Source organism: Oncorhynchus tshawytscha, linkage group LG09 (assembly GCF_018296145.1).
Source record: "Oncorhynchus tshawytscha isolate Ot180627B linkage group LG09, Otsh_v2.0, whole genome shotgun sequence".
Taxonomy (NCBI): Eukaryota; Metazoa; Chordata; class Actinopteri; order Salmoniformes; family Salmonidae; genus Oncorhynchus; species Oncorhynchus tshawytscha.
In genome coordinates, this window is record NC_056437.1 from 62,191,729 (window position 1) to 62,214,283 (window position 22,555).

The 22,555-nt window shown below is 41.1% G+C and overlaps 2 protein-coding genes across 2 annotated transcripts in view; one reads left to right on the forward strand and one right to left on the reverse strand.

The window, feature by feature from the left end:
- Positions 1-234: 234 nt before the first annotated feature.
- Positions 235-6,167, reverse strand: LOC112246463 (protein shisa-3 homolog). The gene is made up of 2 exons (XM_024414779.2): positions 5,391-6,167; positions 235-3,232 (listed from the first exon to the last, which is right to left on the reverse strand). The coding sequence occupies exons 1-2, from the start codon at positions 5,659-5,661 to the stop codon at positions 2,646-2,648; spliced, it is 858 nt and encodes a 285-aa protein (XP_024270547.1). The 5' UTR covers positions 5,662-6,167; the 3' UTR covers positions 235-2,645.
- A 10,739-nt stretch (positions 6,168-16,906) lies between these two features.
- Positions 16,907-22,555, forward strand: part of LOC112246396 (BEN domain-containing protein 4-like) — a 32,440-nt gene continuing 26,791 nt past the window's right edge. Inside the window, 1 exon segment of the mRNA XM_042327862.1 lies at positions 16,907-16,958. Coding sequence (XP_042183796.1) covers positions 16,907-16,958 — 52 coding nt within the window.

Here is a 22,555-nt window from a genome sequence, read left to right on the forward strand (position 1 = left end):
AAAATGCACTTTTCAATTTGTTTGATTATTGTTTATTTTTACGTCTTTCATTTAATGATTGTTCTGCATGTTGGGACTGCAAACTTAAGTGTTATGTCTTGGATGTCGATTAAGGTTGGGGTTAAATGCAAAGACACATTTCAGTTGAATACATTCAGTTGGACAACTGATTAGGTCTCCCTCATTTCCCTTTCCCTGCCATGAAGGACTTCTACTAAAATAAACTTTACAAACAAGGAAACCAACCTTTGTCATCATCTCTGACCTACCGTCATAGAAATGGAATATTCCACCATCACATTATCTATGCTGCATCTCAAACGGCACCCTGTATACAGTGTACTACTATGGTCGGAAGTAGGGCACAAGGTGCCATCCCTCATTTCGGACTTTGTAAACGTCCAAAATTAGGGGAGGCAGCTAGTTGTTTTCCCCATCGAATAATATGCCTGTGTGTGTGGTAGCAAACAGGACCTGCAGAGCAATGAGAACCTAAACAGGAAAAGGCAGGGAAGACGGAAAACATAGTTCCCTTCCATGCGTGACAAACAAAGAAATGTCGTCATTATGGTGACGTTGTACTCCCTGGTGACTGGTGATCTGAGGTTTACTGTGGTAGAATATCCTTTTCGTTATAATTACAATAATTTGTCTCTGATTGACGCAATGTCACAAAACCAACCTAGATGGTTTCTCTTTAGTCGTTAGTTCATGAAATACATATTTTCCTGACTAGGTGTACCCTTGCTAGAGTATTCATACAAGAGTCCTTGGATTACTGTCAATATAACTTCAAAAACAATTCAATCTGTGAGGTATTTTCTTTGCGTTCTAAATAGATTTAGAGCAGTATTATACAGAACCATCTAGAAGACAGTATCTGAAAGACGATGACTTTTTCATGTGTTTTTAAAAACCAGAAGTGTCCAAGCATAACCAAATGTATAGAAAATCAATTGTGTTGACATCTGTGCAACTTTAGCACAAAGAGCTCCAAGGAGTAGTATGCATGTGCTACCAAAGGTTTCTATTGGAACAGGATGCTTGTCTGGGTAAACATTGTAGATTTTGAGCCTTCCAAAAAAGAAAAAAGGACAGCAATACCCAAAGATTGTCGTGGCAGTCATCTCTGGGAATTGCTGTAATTTTTCCTTTGTTCGGAAGACTCCGTCTAGCGCCAAACATGATCCACTATATGATCTATTGTATCTAATCTGCCATAATAGGTCAGTGATTGCCAAGTTTATTTCACACTTAAATGACTAGGGTACAGAGAAGTCTTTGGATTCTTGCCAGACCTGCTCATCCAACCCAAAACTTTTCCCTATTTCTGGGACCAGTTGTTTTGAACACTGTGGCCATGACAGGCTCATTGAGCATTGACAATGACTGATCTCGTTGCCACATTCCTCATGTGAAGATTGTTTGACAGGTAGCCTTTATGAACAGTTTCAGTTGCCTATATGTCTGAGGCTGGAGAAAAAGGGGGACTCCGCTATCTGTAAAGACAACATTTTGGCTTGTAGAGTCTCTGTCACATGTATTCAATGTGTCATCCATGTTTGTGAATATCTTTGCATCCCCTCTCTTCAGTATAATAAGTAGTACATTAATAAACCAAATATGGAGGCTAAAAGGTGAAACACAAACTCAGGATTGTGACTCTAACAGCATAAAGGAAACCGTTGCCATTTTCACAAGTTAGTACAAAATGTATCCGTAAGTGAGCAATTAAGCAATTCTCAACCATTCAATCTTGGATTATTAAAGAGTAGGTTTAATTTTCGAAAATACTGACCAACTATTGAGTGTTTTATATTTTTTAAATGTACTTCTAGTTGTAGCATTGCATGACAAGTACTCACAATCATAGAATTAGTCATTAGAATACTAATTAGATACTGGTGTTGACTAATATCATTAAATAAAAACAAACCAGCCAGTGAGCACTGTACACACAGTACATCCTTTGGCTTTGTTCACCCTACTGCACAACTTGGTGTCAGTCCTTCCCCTCTTTTAGGGATTTGCAATTGTCAAAATGATAATTTGATTAAATGTCCTGCAGCTCGCAACAAAATGTCAAGAACACTTCTTAATAATGTTGCTGCCACAAAAGTTAGTGACAATTTAACATCACCATTTAACCAAATTGTGTATAAAAGAAAGGGAAGACGGAGTAGTGTTTACAATAGAAATGTATATATAAAAAAAGTGCATAACATTGAAAACAATATTGACCAATAAACAGTCCTGTCTGTTCTGAGCAGAAGTCCATTCCTGTAATTTAGAGAGACAATACTCTCATGTACTCTGCTCGACTAGGAAGCTTTCTTGTGGTTTATCTTGAACACAGCCTCCTGTCTCCCAGTCTCCATTCAACAGGCCTACTGCAGTGCATGTCAGGGCAGTCCTCCCGGTAGCCGATGACTGTGTGTCTGTCCACAAAACACACCAAGGTCATGTTCAGTACAGTTCACTGATTTAAAACAAAGTCATACTGGGCAGGTTCAGGTAGTCCCTTCCTGTTGTTTCAGTCTGTTTTCTTCTGTTTAGTGCTTAATGAACATGACCCTACTCACGTCCCACAGTGTGTCCCACAGTGTGCTCCTGTAATCCACCTACTCGTTGCCAAGGAAGCCCCGTCAGCTCTGTCCAAAGTCTGCAAAGCCCTTAGCCCCGGAGAAGGGCTCCGGCTGTAGGGGGAAGAAGTACTGCTGGGGCAGCAGGAAGCCCGTGCCCTGGGCCAGGTGAGGCTGTTGGTGTGGGTGCATGGGCTGGTGCAGCTGCAGCTGGGCATGGGAGTGAGGGTGCTGGTGCCCGTCTGGCATGCAGGCTGCAGGGGAGGTGTAGGGGGGTGGAGGGAGTAGCGGCTGGGGTGTGGAGGGGGAGGTGAAGACACGGGTGCTTGGTGCAGACGCTGACACCAAGCACCCGTGCTGCTGCCCCTGACCTCCGAGGGAAAAGCGGCGCACCGAGCTGCTCCCGCCAGCTGAGCTGGAACTGGTGGCCGTGCTGGACTGGCGCGAGGGGGTGCGCAGGCTGGCTGGCGCAGTGGTCAGGATCATGGGGATGGTCTCGCCCTGGCAGTTGCGCAGTGTGAAGCGGAGAGCCTGCTGGGTAGGCTGTTTGGGCCGCAGGCAGGTGCAACAGTAGACGGCAACCAGGGAGCCCACCACCACGAAGGCCACAAAGATGGAGCCCACCATCAGGAAGGGCACGTAGATAGGCTCTGCAAGGAGGAACAGGTGTTTGAATACTTGTACACTTGATAACTTGAATACCTGTTTGAAAACTTGAAAAAGCATCCCTTTACCTTCCTTGAAGTAATCACATATCTGAATACTGGTTTTATTGGTTAAAGCAATAGGGTGGTAGCATTGCTTCCACCTAACAAATCATTTACATACCTGTGCTCACCTCAAGGAAACTAGGAAGGATGTATTCATAAAGTAACAGGGCCAATGAGAAGTGGAGTTTATACTCAACTCTATTTAGATTCAGTGAAAATATGTGTGCGTAATAAACTGTATTGCAAACATGCACAGACATATGGGAACATCTTGATTGAATAAGATATGCATCTGTGAAATAATTGATTTTTCTACAGAATTATACCTTTTTTTATGGAAAGGGATTCAGGAGAAAATACATATTTGAAGACAAAAGTCAAATGTTGCTCTTTACCTTCCTAAATCCCCTCAATTCAGCATGTATTCACATTAACTCACAAGACATAATTTTGTATTGTTGCAAAAATATTTTCAATAGCTCATTTTAATATCAGACTGGTAGTACAAGTTTCTGGATCACAATACAATATAAGAAGACTACTGGTGTGTAATTAGGCAAACAGTGCGGCAAAAAAAACTATTTTGCTACTATAAAAATAACCAACTACATTTAGGCTGTCTTAATACAATGTATTCAAAGTGTTAAAAGGCATTATATATTTTATTATTCCATATAACCCACATGCACCTACAAAACCAGGTGTTTTGTAGTTATTAATAGGCCTATCATTTAGCTACATTTTATTTATTGGTTCTTGGTTAGTCATTGTCTCTATATTTATTTGCGTAAGGCCTGAATTGGACTTTTTCAGCGTTTTTTCTGAAGACAATGTATTTTTCCAAAATGTAGATTAAACGTTCAGATTACACCTTAAATTAGCAATTGGCACCAGGGGAGGAAATTATTTTAAGTTGAATTATTATCAGAAAAAAATAGGGAAATTGTATTAGTTTAGCAACTTGGGAGACCATTAAATTGAGCGATTTGGTGAAATGAGTTTTTTAAATATATATTTTTTATATGTTTCAGTTTTATTCCATAAATGGTACACATTGGAACTAATGCTGATGAATAATTCCATGTGAATGAACACTCTTCTTTTTAAATTAGAAATTAATTCTGAGATAATAACCCCTGCAACACAGGCATATCGAATACACACCTGAAGGTGATTTGATGTCACCTTTGGATACAGTAAGGCATAGGCTATTCTGCCATTGGTGTGCAAAGTTATTATTTAGATTGCAGGATTATTACAAAGTTGCATGGTTTATATAGGGGTCAAAATCAATCCACTTCTTTTCACAGCCTACTACTTTCCAGTCCTGGTCTCTATAAAAATAAAAACCTATGATTGGATCTATGATTTCTAGATTCAGCCTTGATTGTGACACTCCAGGTGTATCGCATGGCCCACTTTTCCTTTCCTTGTTTTGGGGACCGATAGCAATATACCTAACCTGTTGTCACATGAAGCCCAAGCCCCCCCAAAACGGGTGCCCCACATATGCGTACAATCGGAGGTGCTTAGTGCTTACACCTCACAAAGTTCCTTTGTAAATCAAGATGGGCTGTCATTTCTGCATCTTGATAGAGCTATTACATTGTTATAACTAAATGAAAAGTTAGTTTTAGTGCTGATGTTAGGTTTCAAAATGACAACATACATTTTAAGGAGATTCTTAGGACAATGTACATATGAAAACAAAACATAGGCTGTGATAGATATAGATAATTGCATGATCCCCCTTGTATTATATGGATGTCATTTTTGGCATCTAAATCATTTAAAAATAGGCACCAAAAAAATGGATTTATAGGTTATATTTTATCTTAATAATATAGACTATAAGACTAATTGAAAACAAAAACACTTTTATAATGAAACATGTAGGCTATTGCATGCCTGACACGGACCTGAAAAGGCTGAATGGTGAAACAAAATTGACTCTCATTTGAGTGACATGCATGGTTCATTAAAAGCGTTGTTGAACTCTTTCACTATATTGAATCTTTGGAAATCCCACGTTTTGAAGTTTTGAAGTGCATTAACTTGTCCACTCCTGCCAGGCTCTGCATTGGTAGTCTAAACTTACGCGCTGCAAACTCCGTGTTATTCAGTTCTCGGTCGTTGGTACAGCTTCCCTGGTCCAGCCGTGCGTCCACAGCCGCGCAACAGTACCGCAGGGAGCAAGACCCGCAGCACACGGTCGCGTCCATGGAGTCAAAGTCCTCCGGACATTGAAAGCCTTCGTGGTAATTTCCATTACTGTCCAGCCACCCATGGCAGTACTCCCCTTGTGCGTCTGATATCCGTAGATTCCAGGTCAGGTAGCCCAGCAAGAGGTAGTTTAGCAGTCGCATCATCCCGACAAAACCCTTATTATAAGCCTAGTAGCCGATACAGTATTCCTTAACTCCTACCTTGTCTTTAAAATATTCGCATGATGAATTCGGTTTGAAACAGTTCCACGGTTTTAATTGTCATCGTTCGTTTGATTTTAATTATATCAATTTGGCATATACTCTCCTCATCCAAAATCGGACCAGTATCAGGTCACAGGTGTAAAATAAGCTTGAATTGAACTCAGGTTTGTCCAGGTGAATGATTGTTTCAGTCTCTTCTCAAAGTGTAATTATTGCGCAGGCAAAGACAATCATATATATAACCGAGTGTATCTGAACTTTACCCAGACATTTCTTCTCTTCAGAGCGTTCCCTTGGAAACAATTAAAATAAGCAATTCATCCATAGTTGTTCAGTTCCGTGAAGATGTGATACGGATGGCTACGGTCGTATGGTGTCCAACCTAATTTGAAATCTGTAGTTTTTTGTTACCGATTCTGTTTAGGCGCGCACGCATCCCTTTGACCATCCGGCGTGCGCATCCATGATGGCGCGGGGTTTTTGCGTCACCACGCGGACGGTAGATTGCAGTGATGCTGAGAGCTGCTCGGTTTCCTTAAACATAATAAGGATAAAGAAAAAAATACCTCATAAATCTAATTGTGCTAATGGAAAAATGTCATATTCATAAATGTAAATTCAGTAATAACAAAAAACTTCCGAATTCGAGCAGGACATTAAGACCTTTCTACATTCTTCTAATAAGAAAGCTGTTAAAATCAAATCAAACTGTATTTGCCACATGCGCCGAATACAACAAGTGTCGACTTTACCGTGAAATACTTACTTACAAGCCCTTAACCAACAGTGCAGTTCAAGAAAAATAAAATGTTTACCAAGTAGGCTAAAAAATAAAAAGTAGCACAAAAAGAATAACAATGACGAGGCTATATACAGGGGGCACCGGTACCAAGACAGTGTGCAGGGGTACAGGCTAGTTGAACAATCAATATGTGTGTTTCTTTTAAGTTATTTATATAATCTGTCATTTGTTATACCCCCTAGCATATGTTATCATTGTCTGCTTGTATACCTCTTGTATGCATACTGGTTTTTCTGCAACAAAAAATAATAAAAAATAAAAAGCATGCTGAGAGGTCATAGGCTACAGTAGTCATGCGTGCCCTTCACTTTCCGTATCAATATGACAAGGAATATTAATACAGAGCCAACCATTTCAATAGTCTTATTTCATATTTGCACAATTAGTCTATAATTTCCAATAGCCTATGCCTACTGACCCTTATTTTGCATCCTGTTTGAAAAACACACATATACACATTGTTTGCAGCGTATTTTCACCTCTCCCACTGGGCACGGACGTCAATTCAACGTCTACTGCACGTTGGTTCAACGTAATGTCATTGAAATAACAGCGAAACAGCCTCGATTCAACCAGTGGGCTGTATCTTTCTCTCAAATTGCCAAACTTATATTGTTGTGTCGCCCTCTGGTGGCCTTAACGTTGACTGTCACCGTATTTTTTTGCCATTGTACTTTATATGGGTTAGATTTATTACCTTATTCGATTAATGGAGTGTTTTTCCTTTCTAGATGCCAATTGATATTCTTCTATAGGCCAACATGAGCATGTGCCAGCTAAATGTAAGTTAGCTAAAGGAAATTGTAGTCTACTCAGATGGCGTCTGAGTGTATAGCCTACCTATACGGACTATTCCGTTTTTGTAAAGTAGAAAATCTAACAAAAAACAACAACAAATGACACCTTTATTTTGTATAATTTACCCCCTTTATTTGTTTTCTCTAATTCAATAACTTGGAATGTATGAGAAACTGTTGATTAGTGAATTCTTAAACATTTTATGGATTGGCATAATGAGCAAATGAATGTCATCAGTCAGTAGGCTAGATGTGACAATCATGCCATGTTTGGTCTCTTGTAGCATTATTTCAAACATTCCCCAAAAGCCAAATAACAAAATTATCCAATTCATTTTAGGTGTCATTTTGAGTGGCATGCTTATTTGAGGCCATTGTCAAGGGGTGGCATATTCTCTATTTACCTGGCTTGTCAGATGTAAAATTACCACTATAGTTTCATCGATTTAGCTTCCATACTTGAAGTTACGTTTCTTGGACCAGGTTAGAAATTACGCAGCATGTTAGGATAATTAAAATAGCAGGTTATGAAACAGTGATCCTGAGTGGCGCAGTGGTCTAAGATGCTACATTGCAGTGCTAAAGGTGTCACTAAATCAAATCAAATTTTATTTGTCACATACACATGGTTAGCAGATGTTAATGCGAGTGTAGCGAAGTGCTTGTGCTTCTAGTTCCGACAATGCAGTAATAACCAACAAGTAATCTAGCTAACAATTCCAAAACTACTACCTTATAGACACAAGTGTAAGGGGATAAAGAATATGTACATAAAGGTATATGAATGAGTGATGGTACAGAGCGGCATAGGCAAGATACAGTAGATGGTATCGAGTACAGTATATACATATGAGATGAGTATGTAAACAAAGTGGCATAGTTAAAGTGGCTAGTGATACATGTATTACATAAGGATGCAGTAGATGATATAAAGTACAGTATATACGTATACATATGAGATGAATAATGTAGGGTATGTAAACATTATATTAGGTAGCATTGTTTAAAGTGGCTAGTGATATATTTTACATCATTTCCCATCAATTCCCATTATTAAAGTGGCTGGAGTTGAGTCAGTGTCAGTGTGTTGGCAGCAGCCACTCAATGTTAGGGGTGGCTGTTTAACAGTCTGATGGCCTTGAGATAGAAGCTGTTTTTCAGTCTCTCGGTCCCAGCTTTGATGCACCTGTACTGACCTCGCCTTCTGGATGATAGCGGGGTGAACAGGCAGTGGCTCGGGTGGTTGTTGTCCTTGATGATCTTTATGGCCTTCCTGTGACATCGGGCGGTGTAGGTGTCCTGGAGGGCAGGTAGTTTGCCCCCGGTGATGCGTTGTGCAGACCTCACTACCCTCTGGAGAGCCTTACGGTTGTGGGCGGAGCAGTTGCCGTACCAGGCGGTGATACAGCCCGACAGGATGCTCTCGATTGTGCATCTGTAGAAGTTTGTGAGTGCTTTTGGTGACAAGCCAAATTTCTTCAGCCTCCTGAGGTTGAAGAGGCGCTGCTGCGCCTTCTTCACGATGCGGTCTGTGTGGGTGGACTAATTCAGTTTGTCTGGGATGTGTACGCCGAGGAACTTAAAACTTACCACCCTCTCCACTACTGTTCCATCGATGTGGATAGGTGGGTGTTCCATCTGCTGTTGAAGTCCACAATCATCTCCTTAGTTTTGTTGACGTTGAGTGTGAGGTTATTTTCCTGACACCACACTCCGAGGGCCCTCACCTCCTCCCTGTAGGCCGTGTCGTTGTTGGTAATCAAGCCTACCACTGTTGTGTCATCCGCAAACTTGATGATTGAGTTGGAGGCGTGCGTGGCCACGCAGTCGTGGGTGAACAGGGAGTACAGGAGAGGGCTCAGAACGCAACCTTGTGGGGCCCCAGTGTTGAGGATCAGCGGGGTGGAAATGTTGTTGCCTACCCTCACCACCTGGGGGCGGCCCGTCAGGAAGTCCAGTACCCAGTTGCACAGGGCGGGGTCGAGACCCAGGGTCTCGAGCTTGATGACGAGCTTGGAGGGCACTATGGTGTTAAATGCCGAGCTGTAGTCGATGAACAGCATTCTCACATAGGTATTCCTCTTGTCCAGATGGGTTAGGGCAGTGTGCAGTGTGGTTGAGATTGCATCGTCTGTGGACCTATTTGGGCGGTAAGCAAACTGGAGTGGGTCTAGGGTGTCAGGTAGGATGGAGGTGATATGGTCCTTGACTAGTCTCTCAAAGCACTTTATGATGACGGAAGTGAGTGCTACGGGGCGGTAGTCGTTTAGCTCAGTTACCTTAGCTTTCTTGGGAACAGGAACAATGGTGGCCCTCTTGAGGCATGTGGGAACAACAGACTGGGATAGGGATTGATTGAATATGTCCGTAAACACACCAGCCAGCTGGTCTGCGCATGCTCTGAGGGCACGGCTGGGGATGCCGTCTGGGCCTGCAGCCTTGCGAGGGTTGACACGTTTAAATGTTTTCCTCACGTCGGCTGCAGTGAAGGAGAGTCCGCATGTTTTAGTTGCGGGCCGTATCAGTGGCTCTGTATTGTCCTCAAAGCGGGCAAAAAAGCTATTTAGTCTGCCTGGGAGCAAGACATCCTGGTCCGTGACAGGGCTGGTTTTCTTTTTGTAATCCGTGATTGACTGTAGACCCTGCCACATACCTCTTGTGTCTGAGCCATTGAATTGAGATTCTACTTTGTCTCTATACTGACGCTTAGTTTGCTTGATTGCCTTGCGGAGGGAATAGCTGCACTGTTTGTATTTGGTCATGTTTCCGGTCACCTTGCCCTGATTAAAAGCAGTGGTTCGGGCTTTCAGTTTCACGCGAATGCTGCCATCAATCCACGGTTTCTGGTTTGGGAATGTTTTAATCGTTGCTATGGGAACGACATCTTCAACGCATGTTCTAATGAACTCGCTCACCGAATCAGCGTATTCGTCAATGTTGTCTGACGCAATACGAAACATATCCCAGTCCACGTGATGGAGGCAGTCTTGGAGTGTGGAATCAGATTGGTCGGACCAGCGTTGAACAGACCCAGGTTCGATCCCAGGCTGTATCACAAGCAGCCTGTGATCAAGAGTCCCACAGGGGGGGCGCACAATTGGCCCAGCGTTGTCCGGGTTAGGGGAGTGTTTGGCTGGGGTCATTGGAAATAAGAATTTGTTCTTAACGGACTACTCAAATATAACAAAAGCAGGAAAGAGTTAGGGTGAGCGAAAGAGTTAGGGTGAGCAAAAATTATCTCCTAACCTGCTAGAGACAGTGTACTGTCAGCAGGGTGTGCAGTTCCCGTCTGCGTTTCCCTCTTGGCACAACCACTTTTTTTATACGGCGGCACCATCTGGGGATTGGCGATGTGGCCTGTCAGTGAATTAGCCCACTCTAAATATTAAGCTAATGTAGCCTAGTATTCAGAGGGTGTTCTAATTTACTGACAAGCCAGTGCCAATCCCCAGACAGGGGCGATGCGTAAAAAAAGTGATTGTGCCAAGAGGGGAAAACTGAGCAAGACAACGAGACAGTGAGGAAGACCAGTCACTAGACTGTCACACAAGAACGCGCCAGGATCTGATCGAGGCAAACAGCGCCCCTGTGTCTAAGTATCTGTAGCCCATGTATCTGATGCTGTCTGCCCAGAAATAATATGACATGACACATATTAAGACAGAAGGGTGCTGTTTTGCTTGCTCGGATGCTTGCTTTGGTGAGGTTGATTAGTCTTGCTATCAGTGGGTGTCTTTGTCAAAATTATCAATATATGCCGAGACGACCCCTTTAAGGGGGGATATTTGTATTTGCTGCCAAGGCAGCATCTACTCTTTCTTGGGTCCAGCAAAATTAAGGCAGTTATGAATATATTGTAATGTTTTTAAAATTGTGTAACAGATTAATTGTGTGCCCTCAGGCCACTACTCCACTACCACATATCTACAACACAAAATCCGTGTGTATAGTGCGTATGTTATCGTGTGTCACGTCGGTATGAATGATACGGGAGACAGGTGCAGGAATGCGTAATCGTTTTTTTTTTATTAAGCCCCAAATTACGGCGTGCCTTGTAAAGGCGCAGGACGAAGACCAAACCAAAACTATACAAAAACACAGGGTTGAAACCCAAACAAAAGAGTGAGGAGTACCTCGAATAAATAACACACTCACAATGATTAACACACAGGAGACCCGTAATCATCTGCGCAATCCACAAGGGCAGGAAAGCCCAAAACACACAGCACAGGTACTCACACGCACCGTGTGGGAATGGGGGCCAGGTGTGCGTAATGAATGTTCTGGAGGGATCCGTGACATTGTGTGTGTGTATGCATGTTTCTGTGCCTGTGTTTGTGTCTCTTCACAGTCCCCGCTATTCCAGAAGGTGTGTTTTATAAATAAATAAAAATCTGATTCTACTTGCATCAGTTACTTGATGTGGAATGGAGTTCCATCAAATCAAATCAAATCAAATTTATTTATATAGCCCTTCGTACATCAGCTGATATCTCAAAGTGCTGTACAGAAACCCAGCCTAAAACCCCAAACAGCAAGCAATGCAGGTGTAGAAGCACGGTGGCTAGGAAAAACTCCCTAGAAAGGCCGAAACCTAGAGAGGAACCAGGCTATGTGGGGTGGCCAGTCCTCTTCTGGCTGTGCCGGGTGGAGATTATAACAGAACATGGCCAAGATGTTCAAATGTTCATAAATGACCAGCATGGTCGAATAATAATAAGGCAGAACAGTTGAAACTGGAGCAGCAGCACAGTCAGGTGGAAGTTGAAACTGGAGCAGCAGCATGGCCAGGTGGACTGGGGACAGCAAGGAGTCATCATGTCAGGTAGTCCTGGGGCATGGTCCTAGGGCTCAGGTCAGTTGAAACTGGAACAGCAGCATGGCCAGGAGTTCCATGTAGTCATGGCTCTATGTAGTACTGTGCTCCTCCCATAGTCTGTTCTGGACTTAGGGAATGTGAATTGACCTCTGGTGCCATTTCTTGTGGGGTATGCATGGGTGTCCGAGTTGTGTGCCATTAGTTCAAACAGACAGCTCGGTGCATTCAACATGTCAATACCTCTCATAAATACAAGTATTGATGAAGTCAATCTCTCCTCTGCTTTGAGGCAGGAGAGATTGACATGCATTGTTAGAGCTCTGTGTACATCCGGCTGGCCCTGTTCTGAGCCAATTGCATGTCCCGCTTTGTGGCACCTGACCATACGACTGAACAGTAGTCCAGGTGCTACAAAACTAGGCCTTGTAGGACCTACCTTGTTGATAGTGATGTGAAGGCAGAGCTGCACTTTATTATGGACAGACTTCTCCCCATCTTATAGCTACTGTTGTGTCTAGTGATGCTCCGATATGACATTTTGGGCCGATAGCGATATTTTCCTTGCAAAAAAAAGCGATACCGAAAACCGAAATTTAAGATTTAAGTTGCCTTTTAAACATTCAAATACAATTCAATTAGAGGCACTGAATTTCAGTGCAAAAGACGTCCCTACAGTCTCTGGATCAAATCCAGGCTGTATTTCATCTGGCCGTGTTTGGGAGTCCCATAGGGTGGCACACAATTGGCCCGGCGTGGTCCGGGTTTGGCCAGGATAGGCCGTCATTGTAAATAAGAATTTGTTCTTAACTGACTTGCCTGGTTAAATAAAGGTTAAACACACACACCAAAAAGTTATCTTGTTTGCATTCAGGTATTAGAGGTCAACCGATTATGATTTTTCAACGCCGATACCGATTTTTGGAGGATTAAAAAAAGAAGAAAAAAGCCGATGCCGATTAATCGGCCATTTTTAAAAATGTATTTGTAATAATGACAATTACAACAATACTGAATGAACACTTATTTTAACTTAATATAATACATCAATAAAATCAATTTAGCCTCAAATAAATAATGAAACATGTTCAATTTGGTTTAAATAATGCAAAAACAGTGTTGAAGAAGAAAGTAAAAGTGCAATATGTGCCATGTAAGAAAGCTAACGTTTAAGTTCCTTGCTCAGAACATGAGAACATATGAAAGCTGGTGGTTCCTTTCAACATGAGTCTTCAATATTCCCAGGTAAGAAGTTTTAGGTTGTAGTTATTATAGGAATTATAGGACTATTTCACTCTATACCATTTGTATTTCATTAACCTTTGACTATTGGATGTTCTTATAGGCACTTTAGTATTGCCAGTGTAACAGTATAGCTTCCGTTCCTCTCCTCGCTGCTCCCTGGGCTCGAACCAGGAACACAACGACAACAGCCACCCTCGAAGAAGCGTTACCCATGCAGAGCAAGGGAAACAACCATTCCAAGTCTCAGAGCGAGTGACGTTTGAAACGCTATTAACGCGCACCCCGCTAACTAGCTAGCCATTTCACATCGGTTACACCAGCCTCATCTTGGGAGTTGATAGGCTTGAAGTCATAAACAGCGCAATGCTTGACGCACAACGAAGAGCTGCTGGCAAAACGCACGAAAGTGCTGTTTGAATGAATGCTTACGAGCCTGCTGCTGCCTACCACCGCTCAGTCAGATACTTGTATGATTGAATGCTCAGTCAGATTATATGCAACGCAGGACACGCTAGATAAACTAGTAATATCAACCATGTGTAGTTAACTAGTGATTATGATTGATTGGTTTTTATAAGTTTAATGCTAGCTAGCAACTTACCTTGTCTTACTGCATTCGCATAACAGGCAGTCCTTGTGGAGTGCAACGAGAGGCAGGTAATTTATAGCGTTGGACTAGTTAACTGTAAGGTTGCAATATTGGATCCCCCGAGCTGACAAGGTGAGAATCTGTCGTTCTGTCCCTGAACGAGGCAGTCGTCATTGAAAATAAGAATGTGTTAACTGACTTGCCTAGTTAAATAAAGATTAAATAAAGGTGTACTTAAAAAAAAAATAATTAATCGGCCAAATCGGTGTCCAAAAATACAGATTTCCGATTGTTCTGAAAACTTGAAATCGGCCCTAATTAATCGGCCATTCCGATTAATCGGTCGACCTCTATTACGTATGTCCCCATTACCAGTAAAACATAATCATAACCTATTTCTTTCACTTACAGTTGAAGTCGGAAGTTTACATACACCTTAGCCAAATACATTTAAACACAGTTTCACAATTCCTGACATTTAATCCTATTAAAAATTCCCTGTCTTAGGTTAGTCAGGATCACCACTTCATTTTAAGAATGTGAAATGTCAGAATAATGGTAGAGAGAATGATTTATTTCAGCTTTTATTTCTTTCATCACATTCCCAGTGGGTCAGAAGTTTACATACACTCAATTAGTATTTGGTAGCATTGCCTTTAAATTCTTTAACTTGGGTCAAACGTTTTGGGTAGCCTTCCACAAGCTTCCCACAATTAGTTGGGTGAATTTTGGCCACTTCCTCCTGACAAAGCTGGTGTAACTGAGTCTGGTTTGTAGGCCTCCTTGCTCGCACACGCTTTTTCAGTTTTGCCCACACATTTTCAATAGGATTGAGGTCAGGGCTGGACTTTGTTGTCCTTAAACCATTTTGCTACAACTTTGGAAGTGTGCTTGGGGTCATTGTCCATTTGGAAGACCCGTTTGCGACCAAGCTTTAACGGATGTCTTAAGATGTTGCTTCAATATATCCACTTAATTTTCCTACCTCATGATGCCATCTATTTTGTGAAGTGCACCAGTCCTTCCTGCAGCAAAGCACCCCCACAACATCATGCTGCCACCCCCGTGCTTCACGGTCCCCCATTTTCCTCCAAACACAACAATGGTCATTACGACCAAACAGTTCTATTTTTTTTTTCATCAGACCAGAGGACATGTCTTCAGAAAGTGCGATCTTTGTACCCATGTGCAGTTGCAAACCGTAGTCTGGCTTTTTTATGGCGGTTTTGGAGCAGTGGCTTCTTCCTTGCTGAGTGGCCTTTCAGGTTATGTCGATGTAGGACTCATTTTACTGTGGATATAGATATTTTTGTACCTGTTTTATCCAGCATCTTCACAAGGTCCTTTGCTGTTGTTCTGGGATTGATTTGCACTTTTCGCACAAAAGTACATTCATCTCTAGGAGACAGAACACGTCTCCTTCCTGAGCGGCATGATGGCTGTGTGGTCCCATGGTGTTTATACTTGCGTACTATTGTTTGTACAGATGAACGTGGTACCTTCAGGCATTTGGAAATTGCTCCCAAGGATGAACCAGACTTGTGGAGGTCTACAATTATTTTTCTGAGGTCTTGGCTGATTTCTTTTGATTTTCCCATGATGTCATGCAAAGAGGAACTGAGTTTGAAGGTAGGCCTTGAAATACATCCACAGGTACACCTCGAATTTACTAAAATTGTGTAAATTGTGAAATATAATGAATTGAATTGTGATACAGTGAAATAAGTGACATAATCTGTCTGTAACAATTGTTGGAAAAATGACTTGTGTCATGCACAAAGTAGATGTCTTAACCAACTTGCCAAAACTATAGTTTGTTAACAAGAAATTGGTGGAGTAGTTGAAAATGAGTTTTAATGACTCCAACCTAAGTGTATGTAAACTTCCGACATCAACTGTACTTGCTGTGCTGTTTCGTTGTTCATTTGTTCAGTCGTTTCATTTTCAATCGGGACTTCTATAGAACGTTTGGGTCTTTGCTATGGAACGGCGTTTGGGTCTTTGTGTGTCAAAAAATATTTAACACTATTTGATGTATCAAATAACATTTGATGTGTCAATTAAGCTTGTTGACCAATTAGGACCTGAATATGACGGCACATCACGTAATAATTTTACGTGGTCATACATTTTTTACATAAATATGTCCTTTCTAACCAAAGAGCTGAAGGCGGTCTAGAAGTGTTGGACTTTGTTGACAAAGACTTTCAAGATAAACTGGTTGAAAAAATGTTTACTCAATACTGATTCAATATGGTATTTCATTCCAAATAATGTGTTTAATAAATTGGGAGGTCTTCAATTTTTACTGAAATGTAATTATATTCCTGAAAGATTACCTGCTAAATTGGCTAAGTTTCACCAACAAGCTTTACTGGCCTGGAAAATATGTTTCCTGCACAATTTTTCCCCTCATAAAGCTCTTTTGTGGAATAATTCAGACATAACTGTAAGGAATAAGTCATTGTTCTACCCCAGAGAGGATGAGAGCATGAGAGGAATATTGACTTTGTCCTTGATATTTTTCCTTGATATTTTCAACAAAACGGGTAATATTCTCACATATGAACAATTTATAACATTGAAAGAGTTTCCAATACCTTTCAGAGAGTTTATTTTTGTGATCAAAGCCGTTCCCAGTAGTCTAACTACACTTATGAAAAGTCATCTTAATTTTGGGAATGATCACAAAGTATCCAGAACTCAGATTGGAAGGCGTGGGCTTACTTGAGAAATCTTGTTGTAATAAATATATAAGACAAATTCTTCATTCACAAAACCAACTTACACCGAGAGGAAAGTTTTTCTGGAACATGCTTATTCCTGACATTGTCTGGAAAAATGCATGGTTAAGGCCTTACGAATACTGTATACCAAACAAAGTTAAGGAAGTGCACTTCAACATTTTGCATAAGATATATCCATGTCATTCTATGATGTCCAAATTTGTGGCTATTGATGATATCTGCGTTTTCTGTGAAAAAGAAGGTGAGAATCTGTCTCACTTGTTCTTTGAATGTAAATTTGTGTCCGAATTTAGGAAAACCTTGCAAAGTACTTAATTTACCATTATGAACACTGCCTATAACTTTAACATAAAAAATATAATATGTTACTATTGCAATGATAACAAAACCACTGAAATGATTGTTCATTTTTTTATTCTTGTTGCCAAATACTTTATACACAAACAAAAATTTCAAAATTCTATACCAAAATTACCAATTTTTCTGATTGAATTATTTTATTAAAACACTAACCCTAGTGAATAACAAAAAGAATAACATCTTCATGAATCATTATAATAAAATATTTTCAGAGTGAATATAATTGCACTTAAATTGTTTCTTTTTTGTATTTTATTTATATTTTTGTATGTTTGAGCATTGTTAATACCTGTGTTTGGTATGCTAGACTTGTTTGATGTAGCAATGTAAGTTGATTTTTGTATTATGAATAATAAAAAATAAAATTAAAATAAAACATTTTTTACGTAGTTATTACACATTGATTAACACTATCACTCGTATTTCATATGTCACAATGATTCATCGATACGTATGCTACGATGCTGGTAAAGTTGTCTCACGCACCTACAGTGCTGGTCATTTTTTTTAAAGCTAGCTAGCTCATGGATGCAAACAGTGTTCTTCCCCAAAAACATAGCAAAACGACATAATCTGTTTCAGTAGCTAAAGGTAGTTAGCTAACTACATAGCTATATATATAGGTGTCATCATCTAAAATAACCCTCATTTGTAAGACAGTTCTTATTTTGTTAATGGTGGTCGGACCCATCTATGTGAAGCTAGGCCACAATAAGGTTTAGCCACAACAGTGAACTTTGCAGTCAGCCTTCAAATTAAAAGTATGGCATAATTCTACTATTTGTATTCATTTGCATCAGTCAATGACATACTTTTATTTTGAAGGCAAACCGCAAATTCCACTATTGTGCCTAATCATTATTGTGGCTAGCTTCACAACACAGAACCTGATCCGGTTACGGCTCACTAGCCAGATGAAGCTAGCTGGCTGCTTATAACGTTAGCTTTGGGCAACAGGGTTAAGTAGCTGGTTAGCTATTTATTTTCATGAAATGATGTTCAATTTCAATAGGCGAGCAACAAGTGGCAACCCAGCTAATACTTACTCACAAGGATTCCTAAATCATTGCTAAGAATAATGAAAAGAACTGCAGTTTCTACTAGTCATTGTTTTCAGGCAGGTTGTATTGGTGCTAGCTAGGTACCAAGCTAAAGCTAGCTACCCAAGAAGTTGTGGTTGAACAAATTATGGTTTATTACCAACGCGGTATTGAAAACACATCGTTCATGGCCGGTGTTTGCAGACTTTTTTGTACATCTTTGACAGTGCTACTGTATCTTTTTAGACACGCAAAGACCCAAACGGCGTTCCAAAGTATGCATGTCGTGAATCTAACTGTAACTCCGGTAGGGCAACTGAAAAATAGCACACTTGGTAGTGTGTACCAGTGCTCGACCAGTCGGCGACAGCCAACATCACCCACGACAGAGAACGGTTGATTGTCAAGGGCAATGAATTCCATTATCTTGGCTTTAATGGATTTCGCTTTTGAGTTCTCTGAAATTCTTACTGTTTCAAATGACTGCTCGAATTGTTGACTGCTCGATCCACACAGCAGACATTGTGGGCAAGTTATTAATGCTGTGTGCACGTGTAGCGACAAATTTTACGTGGCGTCATTACATCATATACCTACGTTAAATAGGTATACACTTCAGCTTTGACATTGGTTTTGCAAATTGACCTATACCGATGTTGGCATTTTTAGCGAATATCGTCCAATTCATATATGTTCACCGATATATCGTGCATCCCTAGTTGTATCAATATGTTTGACCGTGACAGTTTCAATCCAGGGTTACTCCAAGCAGTTTAGTCACCTTAACTTGCTCAATTTCCACATTATTCATTACAAGATTTAGTTGACGAATGAATTGTCCCAAATACAATGCTTTTAGTTTTAGAAATATTTAGGACTAATTCCTTGCCACCCATTATTCTGAAAATCACTGCAGCTCATTGTTAAGTGTTGCAGTCATTTCAGTCGCTGTGGTAGTTGACGTGTATAGTGTTGAGTCATTGGCCATAGGCCATTGGCATGTCATTAGTAAAGATTGCCACTGCTTTTGAGCAAAAGCAGGCAGACTGGTTTCTCAAATAAAGAGTAGGCATAGAAAATACCAAATTATATATTTCTATAGGAACCAGGGTAAGGGTCATTTTCATTCCAGTCGATTCAGAAAGTAAACCTAATTCCAAAACAGTGAATTTCAGTGTACTTCCTGAACTGAATGCAATTAAAATGGAATTGACCCCAACCCTGATAGGAACCTTGATCTGCATCCCAAATGGCACCAAATCCCCTATAGTTAATTTTTTAAACTTTTATTTAACCAGGTAGGCCAGTTGAGAACAAGTTCTCATTTACAACTGCAACCTGGCCAAGATAAAGCAAAGCAGTGCGACCAAAACAATGCAGAGTTACACAAACAAATGTACAGTCAATAACACAATAGAAAAATGTACAGTGTGTGCAAATGTAGAATAGTAGGGATGTAAGACAATAGAGGTGAAATAATTACAATTTAGCATTAACACTGGAGTGATTGATGTGCAGATGATGATGTGCAAGTAGAGATAATGGGGTGCAAAAGAGCAAGTGGATAAGTAACAATATAGGGACGAGGTAGTTGGGTGTGATATTTACAGATTGGCTGTGTACAGGTACAGTAATTTGTAAGCTGCTCTGACAGCTGATGCTTAAATTTAGAGGGGGAAATAAGACTCCAGCTTCAGTGATTTTTGCAATTCATTCCAGTCATTGGCAGCAGAGAAGTGGAAGGAAAGGTGGACAAAGGAAGTGTTGGCTTTGGGGATGACCAGTGAAATATACCTGCTGGAGCGAGTGCTACGGGTGGGTGTTGCTATGGTGACCACTGAGCTGAGATGAGGCGGGGCTTTACCTAGCATAGACTTAGATGACCTGGAGCCAGTGGGTTTGGCGACGACGAGAGCATACAGTTCGCAGTGGTGGGTAGTATATAGGGCTATATAAAGATTTTAGAAAGGCAGGGCAGGATGGATATAGGTCTATAACAGTTTGGGTCTAGAGTGTCTCCCCCTTTGAAGAGGGGGATGACTGGCAGCTTTCCAATCTTTGGGGATCTCAGACAATACAAAAGAGAGGTTGAATAGGCTAGTAGGGTTTCACCAATTTCGGCAGATAATTTTAGAAAGAGAGGGTCCAGATTGTCTAGCCCAGCTGATTTGTAGGGATCCAGATTGCAGCTCTTTCAGAACATCAGCTGTCTAGATTTGGGTGTAGGAGAAGCGGGGGGCTTGGGCAAGTTGCTGCAGGGGGTGCTGAGGTGTTGGCCCGGGTAGGGGTAGCCAAGTGGAAGGCATGGCCAGCCATAGAAAATTGCTTATTGAAATGATTGATTATCTTAGATATATCGGTGGTTACAATGTTTCCTATCCTCGGTGCAGTAGGCAGCTGGGAGGAGGTGCTCTTATTCTCCATGGACTTTACAGTGTCCCAAAACCTTTTGGAATTAGTGCTACAGGATGCAAATTTCTGTTTGAAAAAGCTAACCTTAGCTTTCCTAACTGACTGAGTATATTGGTTCCTGACTTCCCTGAAAAGTTGCATATCGCAATGGCTATTCAATGCTTATTTATTTATTTAACTAGGCAAGTCAGTTAAAAAACATTCTTATTTTCAATGACAGCCTAGGAACAGTCCCTGTCCCTGCCTTGTTCAGGGACGGAACAACAGTTTTTTACCTCGTCATCTCAGGATTCGATCTTGCAAACTTTCGGTTACAAATCCAACTCTCTAACCACTAGGCTACCTGCCACTCTAATGCAGAACGCCACAGGGTGTTTCAGTGCTCTTCAAGGGCAGTCATGTCTGGGGTGAACCAAGGGCTATATCTGTTCTTAGTTCAACATTTTTTGAATGGGGCATGCTTATTTAAGATGGTGAGGAAATTTCTTTTAAAGAGCAACCAGGCATCCTCTACTGATGGGATGAGGTCAATATCCTTCCAGGGTACCCGTGCAGGTCGATTAGAAAGGCCTGCTTGCTGAAGTGTTTTATGGAGCATTTGAATGCGGACCCTTTACGCAGGCAATGAGGCAATGATCACTGAGATCCTGGTTGAAGACAGCAGAGGTGTATTTAGAGAGCAAGTTGGTCAGGATGATATCTAAGAGGGTGCCCAATGTTACGGATTTAGGGTTGTACATTGTAGATTCCTTGATAATATGTGTGAGATTGAGGGCATCTAGCTTAGATTGTAGGACGGCCGGGGTGTTAAGCATGTCCCAGTTTAGGTCACCTAACAGTACGAATTCTGAAGATTGATAGGGTGCAATCAATTCACATATGGTGTCTAGGGCACAGCTGGTGGCAACGGTGAGAGACTTGTTTCTGGTAAGGTGGATTTTTAAAAGTAGAAGCTCGAATTGTTTGGGCACAGATCTGAATAGTATGACAGGACTCTGCAGGCTAACTCCGGCCCATTTGGCAGTTCTATCTTGTCAGAAAATGTTATAGTTAATGGATGGAAATTTCAGGATTTTTGGTGGCCTTCCTAAGCCAGGATTCAGACACGGCTAGGACATCCGGGTTGGCGGAGTATGTTAAAAGCAGTGAATATAACAAATTTAGGGAGGAGGCTTCTAATGTTACCGTGCATGAAACCAAGACTTTTACGGTTACAGAAGTCAACAAATTAGAGCGCCTGGGGAATGGGAGTAGAGCTAGCAGCTGCAGGGCCTGGGTTAACCTCTACATCACCAGAGGAACAGAGGAGGAGTAGGATAAGGGTACGGCTAAAGGCTATAAGAACTGGTCGTCTAGTGCTTTCGGAACAGAGTTTCGTAAGAAGCATTTCAAGGTCCTGGAGTGGCCTAAGCCAGTCTCCAGATCTCAAGCCCATAGAAAATCTTTGGAGGGAGTGAAAGTCCGTGTTGCCCTGCAACAGCCCCGAAACATCACTGTTCTAGAGGAGATCTGCATGGAGGAATGGGCCAAAATACCAGCAACAGTGTGTGAAAACCTTGTGAAGACTTACATCTGTCGCTGCCAACAAAGGGTATCTAACAAAGTATTGAGATAAACTTTTGTTATTGACCACCATAATCCACCATAATTTGCAAATAAATTCATTAAAAATCCTACAATGTGATTTTCTGGATTTTTTTCTTCTCATTTTGTCTGTCATAGTTGAAGTGAACCTATGATGAAAATTACAGGCCTCTCTCATCTTTAAGTGGGAGAACGTGCACAATTGATGGCTGACTAAATAGTTTTTTGCCCCACTGTATGTGTTATTACTGTCACTGAAGGTTTGTCTTTACTACCTTTTATTCTCTAGAGATAATTTCTCATCCCATTTTCTTACTTCGGCTAAAACAGTTAAAGACACAGAGTCTTTGTCAAGGAATTAGACATTCTCTGTATTTTTCCCCAAGCTTTTTATACAAAAAGACAGACAGATTCCATATTCCATCTTTGTCAACAATGACAA